The sequence below is a fragment of the Mustela nivalis genome, assembly GCF_964662115.1.
Source record: "Mustela nivalis genome assembly, chromosome: X".
NCBI classification, from domain to species: Eukaryota; Metazoa; Chordata; class Mammalia; order Carnivora; family Mustelidae; genus Mustela; species Mustela nivalis.
The window spans coordinates 20,005,863-20,022,946 of record NC_139040.1 but is presented as its reverse complement, the minus strand read 5'-3'; the positions used below and the strand labels follow the sequence as shown (position 1 = coordinate 20,022,946).

At 45.5% G+C, this 17,084-nt stretch overlaps 1 protein-coding gene across 2 annotated transcripts in view; it reads right to left on the bottom strand.

The window, feature by feature from the left end:
- Positions 1-1,326: 1,326 nt before the first annotated feature.
- Positions 1,327-17,084, bottom strand: part of AIFM1 (apoptosis inducing factor mitochondria associated 1) — a 33,332-nt gene continuing 17,574 nt past the window's right edge. For both annotated transcript variants that reach the window (XM_082717756.1, XM_082717757.1), the window contains 10 exons: positions 12,722-12,806; positions 12,024-12,100; positions 10,814-10,922; positions 9,452-9,559; positions 9,019-9,107; positions 8,440-8,580; positions 5,646-5,788; positions 3,820-3,944; positions 1,921-2,117; positions 1,327-1,588 (listed from right to left, as the gene is read on the bottom strand). In XM_082717756.1, coding sequence (XP_082573882.1) covers positions 1,517-1,588; positions 1,921-2,117; positions 3,820-3,944; positions 5,646-5,788; positions 8,440-8,580; positions 9,019-9,107; positions 9,452-9,559; positions 10,814-10,922; positions 12,024-12,100; positions 12,722-12,806 — 1,146 coding nt within the window. In that variant the 3' untranslated portion in view covers positions 1,327-1,516. The remainder of the gene's footprint in view (positions 1,589-1,920; positions 2,118-3,819; positions 3,945-5,645; positions 5,789-8,439; positions 8,581-9,018; positions 9,108-9,451; positions 9,560-10,813; positions 10,923-12,023; positions 12,101-12,721; positions 12,807-17,084) is intronic.

Genomic DNA, 17,084 nt, shown 5'->3' with positions numbered 1-17,084 from the left:
AATTGCACATACGACTAAAGAAAGACAAATCGCAATTTGATCTTTTAAAAGAGGATTTGTGAACTGCTTCAGGATCTTAGAACCACAGCCGTCTTTGTAAGTAGCAATGAGCACCACAGAATCAGTCCTATTTCATAGGCTGCTCAGTGAGTTTTCAACATATGGATGTGGATGCGCCATGGATCAGATCATATTTCACTAAACCTGCATACATAGTGAGAACCTGTCCTAGTGCAGCTATTTCTTTTTTTAAAAAGATTTTAAGTAGGGGCACCTGGGTGGCTCAGTGGGTTAAAGCCTCTGCCTTCGGCTCAGGTCATGATCCCAGGGTCCTGGGATCGAGCCCCGAATCGGGCTCTGCTCGGCGGGGAGCCTGCTTCCTCCTCTCTCTCTGCCTGCCTCTCTGCCTAGCTGTGATCTCTCTCTCTGTCAAATAAATAAATAAAATCTTTAAAAAAAAAATTTTAAGTCATCTCTACACCCTATGTGGGGCTCAAACTCATGACCCTGAGATCAAGACTTACATGCTCTTCTCACTGGGCCTGCTGGGTGCCCCAAGATTTGATTTTTAAAAGTTCATTTGAAATTTTATTTTTTTAAAAAGATTTTATTTATTTATTTGACAGACAGAGATCACAAGTAGGCAGAGAAGCAGGCAGAGAGAGAGAGGAGGAAGCAGGCTCCCCGCTGAGCAGAGCCCGATTCGGGGCTCGATCCCAGGACCCTGGGATCATGACCTGAGCCGAAGGCAGAGGCTTTAACCCACTGAGCCACCCAGGCGCCCCTCATTTGAAATTTTTAAAAAATGAGTTGATTTATGAAACCCTCACTTCTGTTCTCAGGAAATCATCTGTAGAATGAGGTGTTTCTATAAGCCTATTTTAGACAAAAAGGGTGAGGGAAGAGCAGATTTCCAATTTGAGGGACGGGGCATGAAGGACTGAGAGACGGGAGTTGAGAGATGACAATCCCTCAAGGATTCAGTCTCCAGGTTTAGCCATGAAGCACCAGGTCTCTGAACCCTTGTTTCTTCGGCAGTAAGTGACCTTTCTGGCCCCTGGCGGGTCCAAGCCCATTCTGAGCGGGACGACAGGAACTGTTCCAGGTAAAGCAGAGTCTGCTCCATGTGTTTCTGTGTTCACTCATTTAACAGTGGATGGGGCCAGAGACACATTCAGGGAACTGAAAGCAGCTGAATGTGGAGCAGGGAATACGAGGCTGAGAAAAATCATGCACTTGGTAAGAACTCCAGTGTGCTTGTTCGCTGAGATGCACAACTTTCCTCCCCTCGCCCACCCGTTCCCTTTCAAAGAGAACAGAATTTAATTTAGAAGAATCAGGTTTTATTTAGTGATGTGAACATTAAGAATCTGCCTACATGGTTGAGATATTCACAAAGGACTTTACCATTCAAACTCATACATACAGAGGAAGTGTGCTGAATAAAAAATGCTCCTTTACTCATCCGAGCTGCTGTCAGGGACAGCAAAGTGCTTGCCTGTTGCACTGGGGGGCTTCAGTCTTCATGAATGTTGAAGAGTTTGGCTACTTCATTGAGATCTTCATGTTGCTCACCGTCCTTAATGATCTGAGGGAGAGAGGAACAGTGGGTCACTGACTTGCTTTGTGTGCGCCAGGCCAGCCTGTACAATGGGGGGGCCTGGGCCAACGCCCACATCGCCCTGGGAGCTGTGGGAATAGCCCTCTGTTAACCCCAAATGAGTGTATGCCAACTCCCTGGCCACCCAGCCAAGTCCTAACTAAAAACGAAATGCTCTTGAGCCAAGGCTACACCTTTGTTCTGCTTAGGCACAGTCTGACCCAGGTGGACAATGCACAGCAGGGCACCCGATGACGTCCCGGGCGCGTTTTCCGGCCCACAGGTCCCATCTTCCTCAAGGAGCTCTGATGAGTACCCACCTTCCTTGCTATTGGCATTCGGTTGAAGATGTTCCACAGCACGATCCCTACCACCACTTTGTCCCTGAGGTAGAAGATGACACCTTTGCCGTAGTCCTCCCCTTGGGCAGGGGCCTGGGGGACTGCAGGACTGCTGGGAGGAACGGCGATTTCTGAGGCCTCAGACTCTGTCTCACTCTCGGAGCGGATACCAGTCCCTGTGGCCAATCCCCAGAACAAACAAAATCAAAATGAGAGTCAGTTATGAACTTAGGAAATTCTAGAAGACAAGTATTTTTCGACACCTGCTTCAAGCTGCTCCTAGAGGATTTGTTTTTATGCCCCCGTAGTAAGCACTTAGAAAGTAAAGCCTTCTCCAGGTCCTCTCCATTGGCAAAGCCGACAAAAGCTCTTGCTTGCCGGCCCCAGGGCACGGCGTCAGTCTGACCCAGAACTTGCCTCCCTTACCATTTCTTTTTTTTTTTTTTTTAGGATTTTTATTTATTTAGTTGACAGGCAGAGATCACAAGTAGGCAGAGAGGCAGGCAGAGATCACAAGTAGGCAGAGAGGCAGGGAGCCTGACGCGGGGCTCGATCCCAGGACCCTGGGATCATGACCTGAGCCGAAGGCAGAGGCTTAATGCACTGAGCCACCCAGGCGCCCCACCATTTCATTTTAAATGTATGCTGTGGATTATTTCCTGGTATCTGGATTTCTTCAAACTGCAGAAGACTTGCTCTTATCCTCTGAGGAACATTTGAGAGCTGCACGATTCAGTACAGTAGCCACTAGCCACAAACAGCAATTTCAATTAAAATTCGTTAAAAGTTAATGAAAATTTAATCAATTTTAACCAAAATTGAATCAAATGTAAAATTCAGTACTCATTTGCACGAGCCACATGCAGCTAAAAAGCCACATGCAGCTAGGGGCTAAGGTAGTGGGCAGAGCAGAAAGGTCCACTGGACAGTGCTGCTAGAGAGGCCCTCTGGCCAAAGCAGGACAGCGCACTTCCATATGGAAAAACGAAGCGGAGGGGTTTCCTCCTGGGGAGGGGGCATACTGTCCTCTGAGAACTGTCAGGCTGGCTCTGAACAATTCTGCGCAGGATACAGAGTAGTGCCCCAGAGTTTCTAAGTCCCCGGTTCCCTTCCTGGATCCGCTTCTCTGGAGAGCGCCAGATGAAGGAGTGGGTGTATGTCATCCACCTGGATTACACAGGAAAAGGACCTCCATGTCCTTATAATCTCTTGTTCTCTCCTTCAAGAACAACCTGTTCTTGGGACGACTCTGACAAGAGGACATGGAGGCTAAGTAACTTCAGCTGGGGTCATGGAAGGAAGAGAGAACAGGTCTAAGAGTTAATGAAAGAGTCATGTGTGGGAGAGAAGTTCATTCCTTGAGAGATGCCTCCCGTCTGAAGAAAACCTGGCACTAAGACACGACAAATGGAATTACAGGCAGCTCAAGAATTACTCAGCCCAGTTTTTCACTGCCCAGGGTCTGTGGAGAATAACAGGTCCTACACTAAAGTTCTTGGGATTAGCAGGAGGCTAATAATAATAAGGATAATAAAAAATTAAAAAATAAAAATCGCAAAAGTTCCGGTTTTCTTTAGTGCACAGAGCTTCCCAGTCCCTCAAGGCAAACTAAACCAGTGTCGCCGAGAGAGCCACTGCCCGGTGGCTAGGATGAACACCCACCACATCTGAGTCTACGCTCGGACCAGGATACCTGATTTTGCCAGCTCTCAGACCACCAAAGAGTGAGGACTACGGGTTGGGTTTATTTTAAAGCACAACATGAAGAAAGGCTTTCACTGACAGTGCCCTCTGGTCAATACAGAAACCCCTTGTTCAGGAGAATTTGGACCAGCGCTTCTCAACACTCTATCCAGAGAATTAGTTGGGCTTCCTTACCTGACTGCTCTGTGGCAGATTTTGGGTTGTCTTGTGCAGTTGCTTTTGCAAACACACCGACTGTGGGCAAACTACTGTCCACAAGACCAATAGCTTCGTAGCCAACGTCGGGACCCAAATCGCTCCTAAGGAAGGAGAGAGAAGAGGGTGTTTTGTCAAGAGGCTGCAAAGAATGACACGGTGGTACATTTTTAAATTTTTTCTAAGACACCACACTTTGGTTCATGCCAACCAAAGAACTTGGTTTGTGCAGCAAGGGAAATGCCAAACTGATCGGTCTGCTTGCCAGGGCATCTGGGGACAATGGTGAGAAAGCATTCCTATCCCAAAGCAGCTTTAATTTTCCTTAAAAAGCCATTATACTTATCACATACCATACGATGATCTACACTTTCGGAAATTTATCCAGGCCTTTACCCCCTGGGGGGTGAAGGGTTCTTCAAATTTACTATTCACCACTTTCTTTCAACTCAACCTAAAACTGCCTTTCTGATGCTTTAAAGGGTACTCCGTATTTACAGAACTCAGAATCTGAGATCTTTTACAGTTTCATCAATGGACAGTATTTCCTCTGAGCCTTCATTTTCAAGGTTTTATTTTAATCTTCTTGGAAACTTTTCCTATCATCATCACACAGTTTTTACTATGCCAGGAACTTCCAAGAGTATTTGTGGCACAGACACACGATGGTTTTGTAATCACGTGAGGCTACTACTCATGGTTTTGTTTCTGGTGCTCTACCTTTTGGCATCATTAAGTAAGTAAGTCAGTAAGTAAAATTTAAAGGCAGTGGACATACCGTGTTACACTCATTTCAGGTGTATAACTTAGTGATTTGATGGTTTACACACTGTGCAGTGCTCACCACAGGCATAAGCTACCGTCTGTCCCCTTATGATGCTACTTGAATATCGTGGACTAAATTCCTTATGCTCTGCTTTTTATTCCCACGTTGTCCTTTCTTGACCACAGAAGCTCACTGGACTGGTATCTTCAGGGAACGGTCTACAATGACTTCCTGGATGCTGGTCCGGAGACCTAACTGAAAATTATCTAGCTATGGACTCTTTTGTTCCTAACTGCATTATCTTATAGGTGTTGACCCTGAAACCCAGCTGTTATGATTCTGCTGCCTGCTCACAAAACTGTGTGTGATTTTCCTGAAATGTATTCTCACCAGCTGAAAATTTTCCCCAATAGAAACTGCCTAGAGGCTTCTGAAACCGTGAAGTTTTTTATGTATCCCATCTTTCAAAGCAACGAGAGGAGAGTGTGCCAAGTAAGGTCAATGCCAGCACTCAGGAATGTCCCTTGCTAACTTTTTGCTATCCAGAGAACGGCCTATAGATGCCTGACTTTGAAATGCTGGTCTTGAGTGGGCTGTCTAATGTAATCTCTACACCCAAGATGGGGCTCAAACTCATGACCCCACGATCAAGAGTTGCATGTTCCACTGACTGAGCCAGCCGGTTGCCCATGGACTGTCTTCTGACAGTACGTTGGGCTCATTAGCACCAAAGAACAAATGACAATACAGCGCCAGCTCTAGCTAAGAGCACACATTTGTACCGCCGACCATAGCTCAAAACCCCAAGCTGATTTTACCAGAAGTGCTGATGACGCCTCCACTCATTCACCTGTAAGCTTAACTTACAGGTGGGGCCTTCTACCAGAAAGCTGCTTTGGTGTAGAATGCATGGGAACATGATGGAAGTCTTCTCCCCTCTGTATGAGGCTAACTGGCCCACATGGAAACCAAACTGTAACTCTGGTTCCATTACTTCTGTGTTCTAACCAGTACAGTCCATAAAGCACAGAACTATTACCAGAACATCGACTGATGCCAGTATGGCTTAGCAGCTCCAGTCATATTTTCTCCGGCCAATCTTCCACTCACAACAGCGTGATCATGGTGCTCTACCCGCCTCCTACCCAACTTTATATCATAGAAGCATGCAGCATCTCCTGCCTTTGAAAACAAACACATTACATGAGCACATGGTAAATAAAAACAAAAACAAAGACAGAACATACATTTCGAGGGCTTAAAAAGAGCCCTTGTGCTGTTAACTAATTAGTGTTTTCTATTTACAGGCCAGAATCGCACCCATACTTACTAAAAAAAGTTGAGATTCCATTTTTAAAAAACTATTCTATGCTAACCCCCCAAAACAAAAAACTATTCTATGCTTCCACAAAGTGCACCTCAATTTTCTATGCTGCAGCACACACCTATTTCTTCTCTCATTCTGCCCTTAGCAGAGACCGATATTTAATAACCATGACTTGCAAAACATTCTTTCTTATGCACAGAAACCAGTTTGTAGGTGTGAGACCGCCTCTCACCTAGAAATCTTTTCCAAGATAAGATTTTCTTTCGGTCATTCAGTATCTATTCCTTCATTCACCAAATATTTATGGAAAACTTATTTCTGTACAAAGCATTATACTGTCTGGGTGGCTGAGACAAACGTGACCTCCACGTTGCCCACAAAGAGCATATAACCTAGTTGAGGAAGATGCAGCATCGTTCCTCACTGGAGTGCAATGCAGGGTACCACATGACAAGTACAGATCAAGCAGAGAGAGCCTCTGGATGGAGGTGAACAAGGCCAACTTCCCTAAGGATGTGGCACGTGAGTGCTCTAACCCTTTGTGGCTATTCAGATTCCCCCAGGGCAACCTCAAAAATCCAGCAGCATGTGAACAATGCTGAAATAAACTATGAAATCCACTTGGTGGTCTATTATACAGTCTTTAGGATCTGAAGCAACATGGAAAATACCTTAGAATGGTATAAGTAGAAAAAAAAAAAGAATGGTAAGTAAAAAGGAAAAGAACACAAAGGTTTACTGTAGTACACTCACCATGACCATCTATAACAAAGGGAAAAAAAACCTATTCAGAAGAAAATGAAGGGAGGGAAATACACCAAAATATTGGTGGCTGCTGTAGGTGATTCCCCCCCTCTTTTTTTTCTTCCCCCTTTCTCATTCTTGTCTATGTCTTCTATATTGAATGCATATTGCTTTTTTAAAGATTTATTTTAGAGAGGTGGGGAGGGGGCAGAGAGGGAGAGAGAGCCTCAAGCAGACTCCCCATAGAGCAGGGAGCCCCATGCGGGGCTCAATCTCACAACCCCGAGATCATGACCTGAGCCAAAATCAAGAGTTGGATGCCCAACGGACTAAGCCACCCAGGTACACCTACATAGTGCCTTTTTTTTTTTTTAAGATTTTGTCTATTTATTTGAGAGAGAGAGATACAGCAAGAGAGGGAACATAAGCAGGGGGAATGGGAGAGAGAGAGAGGCAGACTTCCCGATGTGGGAGCAGGGAGCCCGATGTGGGCCTTGATCCTAGGACCCTGGGATCATGACCTGAGCCGAAGATAGACAATGACCCAGCAACCCAGGTGCCCCTACATGTTGCTTTTATAACAAGTTTTTAAAAAGCCAGTATATTCTAGGCACACATGGGTGGCTCAGTCTGTTAAGCATCTGATGTGTGATTTCGGCATCAGATTTATTTATTTTTAATTTTTTCAATTTATTTATTTTCAGAAAAACAGTATTCATTATTTTTTCACCACACCCAGTGCTCCATGCAATCCGTGCCCTTATAATACCCACCACCTGGTACCCCAACCTCCCACCCCCCCACCACTTCAAACCCCTCAGATTGTTTTTCAGAGTCCATAGTCTCTCATGATTCACCTCTCCTTCCAATTTACCCCAACTCCCTTCTCCTCTCTATCCCCCCTTGTCCTCCATGATATTTGTTATGACTAGAAGAGATTATGCTGAGTGAAATAAGTCAAGCAGAGGGAGTCAATTATCATATGGTTTCACTTATTTGTGGAGCATAACAAATATCAGGTTCCTAAGATTTAGCCCCAAGACAGGCTCTGCACTCAGCAGCAGGGACTCTGCTTAGGACTCTCTCTCTTTCTCCCTTTGCCCCTTCCCCTGCTTATGCTCTAAAATAAAATAAATCTTAAAAAAAAAACCCAGTACACTTTATCTTTAAAAAAAAAAAAAGCTTTGAGGGAAAAAAAAACCCTTCAAAGTTCCTATGTCCTTAGTTGCAGAGTACCTAATCAAACACAATACATTTGTAATGCTCTAACAATGGGGAAATTACGTCATGGTTCCTACATACTATAGTCTTGTTTGTGTCATAACAGATTTTTTAAAACAGCTAAAAATAGTGCTCAAGGATAACGAAAACTGAGTTATTTCCCCCCTTAGAGAATTTTATAAAAACTGCCTCATCCTCCATTCCCTGGGCTCACTTTCGGGCAAAGCGAACAGCAGATCCATCTGAAAGCTGGGCACATGCCCATCAGGGCAATGGCGATGGCGGCTGCCAACCATAGAACGGGAAGAACTCTATTTCTGTAGGCGCACACACTGTTCATTTCCTTTTCCACTAGCTTGTGGCATGAAGCCATACCTGATCTTGTAAATCAAGCAGTGAAGTTTTTGTTCTTCATCCTCAGCCTCCAAACATTCTGCCTCTAACTGGGCAAGGTGCTACTGAGCTTTTGCACACTGCCAGGCAGACTTGCTCACGGGCTGCAGACAAGGAGCCATTCCTGCTCGTGCTGTAGCACACTTACCACCCAGATGTTGGAGCGCGCTTGGAGCTCTGCATTTACCCGGAAGCCACCAAAATCTGAGTCTATCTCTAGTCCGCCTGTCTTGGCTAACTCAACGTTGGGTTCCAAGCCCACAGCTGCCACTATGTGGTCAGTTTCTACCTGAGGGGGAAAAAATAAATAATTCAGCCAATTACCACAGTTTCCAAGTATGTCTATGGACATAGCAACTGAACATTATTTTACTAGGAACTGGAGCTTAAAAAAAATCACCGATTAACTTATATAACTCTGGTAAACAGATTTAAAGGTCTACTTTATAAAATTCCTCCAAACACAAATATACCCCACATCGTCAGAACAGAAAGCTTCCACCCTTGAAAGGTCTCAAAAAATCTGTGATACAAATGGGAAGGGAAAGTGGTTCACAGATGTCTACTCTGGCTCTCATCATTCTTATTTTAATGGAAGGAACAGTTCATTCAGAAAATTATGAGAGTGTTAATGGTGGCTGCCACGAAAACTACTGTTATCGAATGAAGGAGTAAAAATGAGGAAAGGGGGGGAGGGGGGAAGGTCTGGCAGCCTTCCCCTCCTTACCTTCCGGCCGTCTTTCAACTTGATGAGTAACTTGCCACCGCTGACTCCAACTGATTGCACAATAGCATTGGGAAGCACCTTAACCCCCTCTGTGAAGGCAAACAAGACCTGAGGCTGAGCCTGAGAGCGTCCCACCTTCATGACAAGAAGGGAAGATGACTAAAGGCACCCCCATCATAAAACCAGTAATCATCAGTACGTAGGCAGCCTTGGGGAACCACAAGAACGCACACCCACAGCTCATTTTCAGTACTTCCGGGAATTTTGTGCATCAAATTCAGAACACCTACAGGAACTTGGCTGAGTGGAGAATGGTGGAAATAGTTCACCTGCCAGGCGATATGGCATATGTCAAGGGGATTCCCAAAGAAGCCAACTTTGGATTAGGGCTCACTCAAAGGAAAGAGCAATAGCATATGGAAAGTCTCTCTACCTCGTCTGACTTTTTCCATGGTCCAGTTGCTGAGGTATTCAGGGAGGATCTTTCCCATATTTCCTTTCTCAGGGAAGAGTTGAATCACTTCTGTACCCAAAGCTCGAGCTGGGAAGAAGAAACAGAGTAGGTAGAGCAGGAGGCAGAAGCCAATCCTGCGAGGACAGGAAGAGAAGCGATGGAGTGGCAGGTAGCCAATCGTGACACACAGGGCAACGCTGTGACCTAGGCCAGAGCTCCTATTCGTGGGGCACTGGGGCACGAGAGCACTGACAAGGCAAATACAACAGGTACCAGAACTAAGTGCATTACATCCAGGCAGCAGCTCAGGCTCACGCCTGTGCCTCTGGCCTGTGAACAGGAAGCACCCTCCTGAGAAGATGGCCTGATTTCACATAGCCGAAAACCGACATTGAGGAAAATGGCTGCCATCAAACATTCAAACCAGAATATATAGATCAGTTGAACTGGGAACCATCATATGTCTAAAGAAAGTGTGACTTTTACAAGGAATAAAAATTCAAATATACATACAACTCTGTAGTCTACATTGCCCTTATCATCCCAATAACTTCCTTTCCTTAATATTTTCTTTTTTTTTAAATGATTTTTTGAAAAGATTTATCAGGGAGCACATAGGTGGCTCAGTTGGTTAAGCGTCTGCCTTTGGCTTGGGTCATGATCCCGGGGTCCTGGGATTGAGCCCCACATCAGGTTCCCTGCTCAGCAGAGAGTCTGCTTCTCCCTCTCCCTCTGTGTGTGCCTGGACTCTCTCTCAAATAAATGAAATCTTTAAAAAAGTAAAAATAAAAAAATAAAAGATTTATCAGATGCTTAACTGACTGAGCCACCCAGGCGCCCCTAAAGATAAAAATTTTATTTTTAAGTAATCTCTATACCCAGTGTGGGCCTCGAACTCACAATCCCCAGAGCAAGAGTCACACATTCTACCAACTGAGCCAGCCAGTCACCCCTTTAATACTTTATTTCTGAGGAGTCCTGGCTTAGAGGCTAGAGGAAGGGAAAGAAAGCATTTCTGTTCAGTTGCTCAGATGATAGCTTTTTGGTCACTAAGGGATTCCTCACGAGAACTAAGCTCAGTGCTTAGCTTTTCACCACATACATCTTTTCTTTTTTTATAAGCAAACTCTACCCCCATCATGGGGCCTGAACTCACATCCCCGAGATCAAGAGTTGCATGCTCTACCGACTAAGGCAGCCAGGCACCCCTTGCCACATAAATCTTAATCAAACTCTTTCTACTGATCCTGGCAAATGCATCCCTGGAATTTGTTAGAGCCCCAGGAAGAACAGGATATAAAACCAGAGAAAGAAAAATCGACATCACCACCCAGTACTCACCCTTTCTGCCAAGAGCGCAGGCCAGTTCGCTCCCAAGGAAGCCCCCACCGATTATCGTAATTGACTTGACTTCCCGGGAAATCTTCTCTAAGGTTCTGAAGTCTCCAATCTGCAGGATCATACTAGTTTAGTCCACTGATTTCCCAAAGGGACATAGGATAATAACAAGAAATATTTTCTGCTAGATCTTTGACATGTAATTTGCACATAAAATCTCCTTGTATGAAGTGGCTCAATTACAGCCTCTGTTACTGAAGTAAATTTCTCTCTCTGCTGGAATATTCCTTCTAGCATCAGTGGTTCTCGATCGGGGGCAGTTTTGCCCCCTCTCCCTCAGGGGACATCTGGCAATTTCTGGAGACATTTCGGGTTGCCACAGCTGGGGGCAAGGACGTGCTCCTTGCAGGTAACGGGCAGAGGCAGGGATACTGCTAAATGCCCTATTTGCACAGGCCAGCCCCTCACAAGGAACGATCATCCAGCCCAAATTGTCAATGGTGCCAAAGGCTGATAAACTGCATTCGATCAAGAATTGAAAGGATGGGGCGCCTGGGTGGCTCAGTGGGTTGAGCCGCTGCCTTCGGCTCAGGTCATGATCTCAGGGTCCTGGGATCTGGTCCTGCATTGGGCTCTCTGCTCGGCGGGGAGCCTGCTTCCCTCTCTCCCTCTCTCTCTGCCTGACTCTCTGTCTATTTGTGATCTCTGTCAAATAAACAAATAAAATCTTAAAAAAAAAAAAAGAATTGAAAGGATGATACCAGTATTCTCAAATACCCTAAGAGTGCCTGGAAAATTTCCGCAGGGGTCAAGAGTAAAGCACAGCCTTAAGAAACAAAGCTCCCCCTTCCTTTTTCACTTAGGTACTCAAGAGTTTTCTCCTCAAAGGCTCTGCAGTAGCATTTGCAATGCAAAATGCCAAGAGGCTATAAGGAGTTCCAATGACTCAAAAGCATCAGGAAAAAAAATACAGAAGGGCAATCGGAAGGAACTACAGCAAGCAATCAAAAACACTAGATGTATTTTTTGCCTAGGAAATGAAAACCCTCCAGTGAGGTATTTAAGGTGCAGAGAGAGGAAGTGACTTGCTCAAGGCCAAGTCTCCCATAAATAGAGCTCCCACCTCCCAATTCCTGGGTGCTAACTTGGGGACCATGTGATTATGCTACCTCTTCAAAAACAAAAACAATGAAAGCACTAAACAGACAATTACCTTTCTGAAAAGCGTGGTTCTACTCTTCACCTCTGCTCCAGCTCTGTCAATGGCAGACAAACTTCTTGGAGTGCCTCCTGGAAATAGGAGGAGGAAAACCCTTTTAGCTCAACAAGTGGGAAGCTAGTCCAAACAAGCCCCCCATGAAGTTGGCACTGTGGCCCCCTCAGCACCCACAGGGCCCAGAGGCTTTGTGTCCCTTCACCTGGCTTCTCAGCAGGCTTCTGTCAATTTCCCTGGAGAAGCCATTAGTGAGGCTCTCTACAAAGGGCCCGCCCTCCCCAGAGATGGACACAAGGCTCTGTTTTTTGCTTCCCTAAATCCTTCTAGGGGCATCACCAGAAAGCATGCTATGTTCCTTTAAGGGACTGCTTCAGTCTCCTCTCTTTCTTGATTTCTGATTGGAACTGGAAAAGAAGCCATGAGGCTGTATCCCTTCCAGGGCGCAGGGCAGAGAGCAGAGGGCAAGGGCTAAGCGGGGAGAGAAAAAGGCCATCTTCTTCAATACCCATCCGTGCCCTTACCCAAAGGGGCAGCAAGGATACTCCAGAAAGGTTGCTGATCAGAGGCCTGTCATTAGCTAGGCTTTGCACCAAGAGAAGACACCCACTTCTTTTTCTTAAGGTTAAGTAATGCCTTCTGTACTAAAACTCAAATGAACTATATCAGGGAAGAAATCCACCTCGAGAAATATTCACCTGTTGCAATCAGGCACTTTTCATAGGTTATCTGAGAGCCATCGTTAAGTTTCACCATGTTGCCTCTCACGTCAAGCTGTACTACCTGGGACACACACAGACAGATGAGTTAGCTTTAAACGTCTTTTTATCAAGACATAATTCACTACACACTTACCACGTTAAAGTGTACGAATCAGTGGTTTTCAGTATATTCGAAAGGTTGTGCAACCATCACCACTATAATTACAGATAATTTCCATTACCCCACAACGGAACCCTGTACCTTCAGTCATCAGCCCAGTGAGAAGAATTCGTTCTTGACCTAGGGCGATCCTTAAGAAACCATTTCTAAGTAACCACTGGCACCACAGTCTCTGGTACCCAGTCTCTCCAAGTGGTCATAGCTTCTTAGGCAGTCAACATTAAAACAAATCCCTGCAGTCCCCAGAGTCCCTGTCCGATTTGTGGAAATGGAGAACAGAGACACTTTTCTGCTTGGTTTTTCTGGAAACCTTACTTTTTTGTTAACAACACTCCTGCATCTTCTAACATTTTTACAGGATATTTAGTCTACCTTCTACCCTTCGCTAGAACTCAGCTCTCCTGCCAAGGACAGCTCACATGTAGAGACTGCTCATTCACCCACACTCCTCCCCTAGCACACCCAGGGGCAGGGGTGCTGACTACTGCGGCTTCTGGATTCGTGTGCCCTCATACCCCTCTGAGAAGCACCCACCGACATGCTACCAGTCACCGCTATGCAGCCGTCTCCCGGTCACTCCTCAGTCCCTGAAGACGTTGGAAGCTGGCTCCTCCTCTTCCTCCGAGCCACATCCGGGATCCCATCCCTTGAAGCTCTATTTCTACCTTGAATTTCCCATTTTGGGGGTCACAGTTTTCCATTCTTCCAGCTTTTTTTCCCAGTCCCGCTGTCACCCATACTTGCTTTTGATTTTCTCTGCTTACCCAGTGGGCTGTTCGATTCCAACCAATCTGGGCCCATGCTAGATCACCCAAACTGTTCTCCTGCTACCGCCTCTAATTTCCTCGCAACCTCCTCTTTCTCATGGTGAGGAGCTTGAGATCTGGAGTTAGAGAGACTAGAGATCCAGTCTCTGCTCTCTTTTCTCCCAGCTGCCAGACCATTAGTTCAAGACATACTTATTAAAAACCTACCATGTCAGGGACTACGCTAAGTGTTGGGGACATGACAGTGAGAAAAACAGATACCTTCCCTGTCTCCAGAGTCTAGTAGCCAAGGCAGACCATTTAACATACACAATCAAGAGGGAGAAATGCTCTGATAAGGGCAGTACGGGTAGCTCTACAAACATGTGACAGGGCCTTCCACTGAGCCTTCTGGAGGCAAGGACATGAACTGACTGTATGGGTGAGTAGCTTCTTTAGCCTTTGGTTTGTCCTTGGGTAAGCTATCTCTTCAACCCAACCCCACTAACTCAACAATCACACTGTTCACTCTCAGATAACCAACCACCTGGTACCCTAGTTTATTGCAAGAACAAGTGAAGCCATTAGATGTGATCTTCCTCAGCTTCCCACCTCCCAACCCCTGGAAGAAAAACTTTACTTCCTTCCTTCCAGCTTCCGGGATGAGGTGTTCTTTCTGTGCTGTTTCTGTGCCTGAACCCCATTCCCTTCTTTTCTGGCCCAGAACCATCTCCTCAGGCAAATTCATGATCTATCATCCATTGGAAAGGGGCCATAAATAATTTGAACAATAATGTATTCTCCCACAATTTATTCCCACCATCACATATACTCACTTACCTCCTTTCAGCATATAAAACACCCCCGCTTCCTTCCCAACATATAGAACTTAAAAGTCTCATCTATCATAACAACAGGCTTAAAGTCCAAGGTCTTCAGGATGATTTCTGCATTGGTTTGGGGTGTGGATTCTCCTGATACAGAGATTTATGGACTAAAATGGTAAGTTATATCACTTAGACACTCAATTTATAATGTTGGGAAGGTAACATTCAACAAATATTCCCACTAAAAGAGGGAAGAATGGGGCGCCTGGGTGGTTCAATGGGTTAAAGCCTCTGCCTTCAGCTCAGGTCATGATCCCAGAGTCCCAGGATTAAGCCCCACATCGGGCTCTCTGCTTAGCAGGGAGCCTGCATCCCCCCCGCCCTCTGCCTACTTGTGATCTCTCTCTGTCAAATATCTCTCATCCCCTGCTTCTCTGCTGACATCTGAGGACTTCGCCTTTGGTCTGTCCTGTCCTGAGTCCCACTTCTTTTTTTTTTTTTTAAGATTTTATTTATTTCTTGGACAGAGATCACAAGTAGGCAGAGAGGCAGAGAGAGAGGAGGAAGCAGGCTCCCCGCTGAGCAGAGAGCCCGATGCGGGGCTCGATCCCAGGACCCTGAGATCACGACCGGAGCCGAAGGCAGAGACCCAACCCACTGAGCCACCCAGGTGCCCCCTGAGTCCCACTTCTGACTCTACATCCTCCTCGAGCTCCTACCAATTGGTGTCTCCCTTTTCTCATTTAAACTTTCTGAAGGAGTCCTTTATCCTCTTTTCTGACTTCATGATGACATCTGAGTCACCAAGTCTATATGGCTCCTTGTACAGTTTTTTTTTTCCTGCCACACCCGTTTGCTACAAGAAGGAGGATGTGATCATTCTTGAAACTCTCCAACCTCGCTCAGCCCCTGTCCTGGGCTTTCTCTTCAACTTCTTTCCTAGTTCCTCTGTGGTCTCGTCTTCAGCCTCCCTCCTAAAAGTTGGGGTCCGCCAGGGTTCCATCCTTGTCCCACTCCCCTCTGACTCCAAAGTTCTCCACAGATGGCCTCTGTGGAGATGGCCCACTCTCACGGTTTTAACTCCTACACATTCCCGGATCTCTGAGCCCAGATCCCTCCTCTAAACATCACAGTCAACTATCCAACTCACAGGCCAACTCCACAAACATATTCCATGTCACACTTAACAGTCCAAAACAAAGTTTTCTTTCCCCCTTAAATGAGGTCTTCCTCTTGTAACATCTCTCTCGGCTGGGGCTATACCACCCCCTCCCATACAAGCCGGAGATCAGAAAGGCGTCGTTGCCTCCTCCCTCTTGCTCATGTTCCACCTTCAATCTATCACCAAGCCCCATCGAGGCCGCCTTCTAAACATGTCTCTGGTCTGTCTCCCACTCTCTGTCACCTGTCAGGAAACTATACAATGGTGTTATTAAGAGCTTGGGCTCTGGAGTCAGAATTCTGGAGTCAAGACAGATTTGGGCTCAAATTCTGTCTCCCCCACATATTAGCTATATAATCATAGGCAAGTTAGTTGACCATTTCTTTAAAGTAAGCTCCAGGCCCAGCATGGATCCCAGTGTGGGGCCTGAACTCACAACCCTGAGATCACAACCTGGGCTGAGATCAAGAGTCCAGCACTAAACTGACTGAACCACCCAGGTGCCCCACAGTTTATCTCTTTTTAATCTCAATTTCTTTCTCTATAAAATGACAACAATAATAGTACCTACCTGATAAGATTATTATGAGAAAATGAGATAATATCTGTAAAGCTAATATCTGTTAATATCTGTAAAGAAAATATCTGTAAATATCTGAGATAATTATCTGTAAAGATAATATCTGTAAATTTTAAAATTATGTTTACTGCTAACTGCTACTTCCTCAGCGCCATCACCGCCACCACCACCACCGCCGCCACCACCACCGCTACTACTGTCCTAATTTGGGCTCTATCATCTCTCGCCTAGATTATTACAATGTCTTCAAAGTGGTCTACCTCTAGTCTGGTCCATCCTCCTCAGAGCCAAAAGGATTACTTAAAATTCAGTCTGTTTTATAACCGTTTTTAAAATGCAAGAGACCCTCAGTGCCCATGAGGTAAAGGTCAAGCTCTTCTATACAAGAGAGCGCTCCACAGTCAGGCCCCAGCATAACTTCTCAGTTTCATCTTTTGCCCTTCTTTAACTTATACTTTCTGCTCTGTCAGTAGCTAGCTGCTTGTTTCTCTGCACAAAAGGTGCTTTTTCATACCCCCATATCTTTGCTTATGCTGTTTTCTACTTGAATTCACTTCACTTACCACTGGTGAATTCTTCGTCATTCCACACAATTTTCCATCCTGTAAGAAGTCATCCTCCAGGAAGCCTTCCCTGAAATCACCTCTATACCGGGCTTGCTTCCCAGTAATTCCCACAATACACTGTGCCCATCTTTTTTACTCCATACCTATGTGTTATGATTATCTGTTCGTTTTTGCTTAAATACTGTTAGGCCCTAAAGGGCTGGGCCTGTGTGTTATTTACACACAGAGCATACTTTATACCTACTGTCTCATTACCAGCTTATCCATAAACCTATATCCACCTCATCTGCCTATGTCT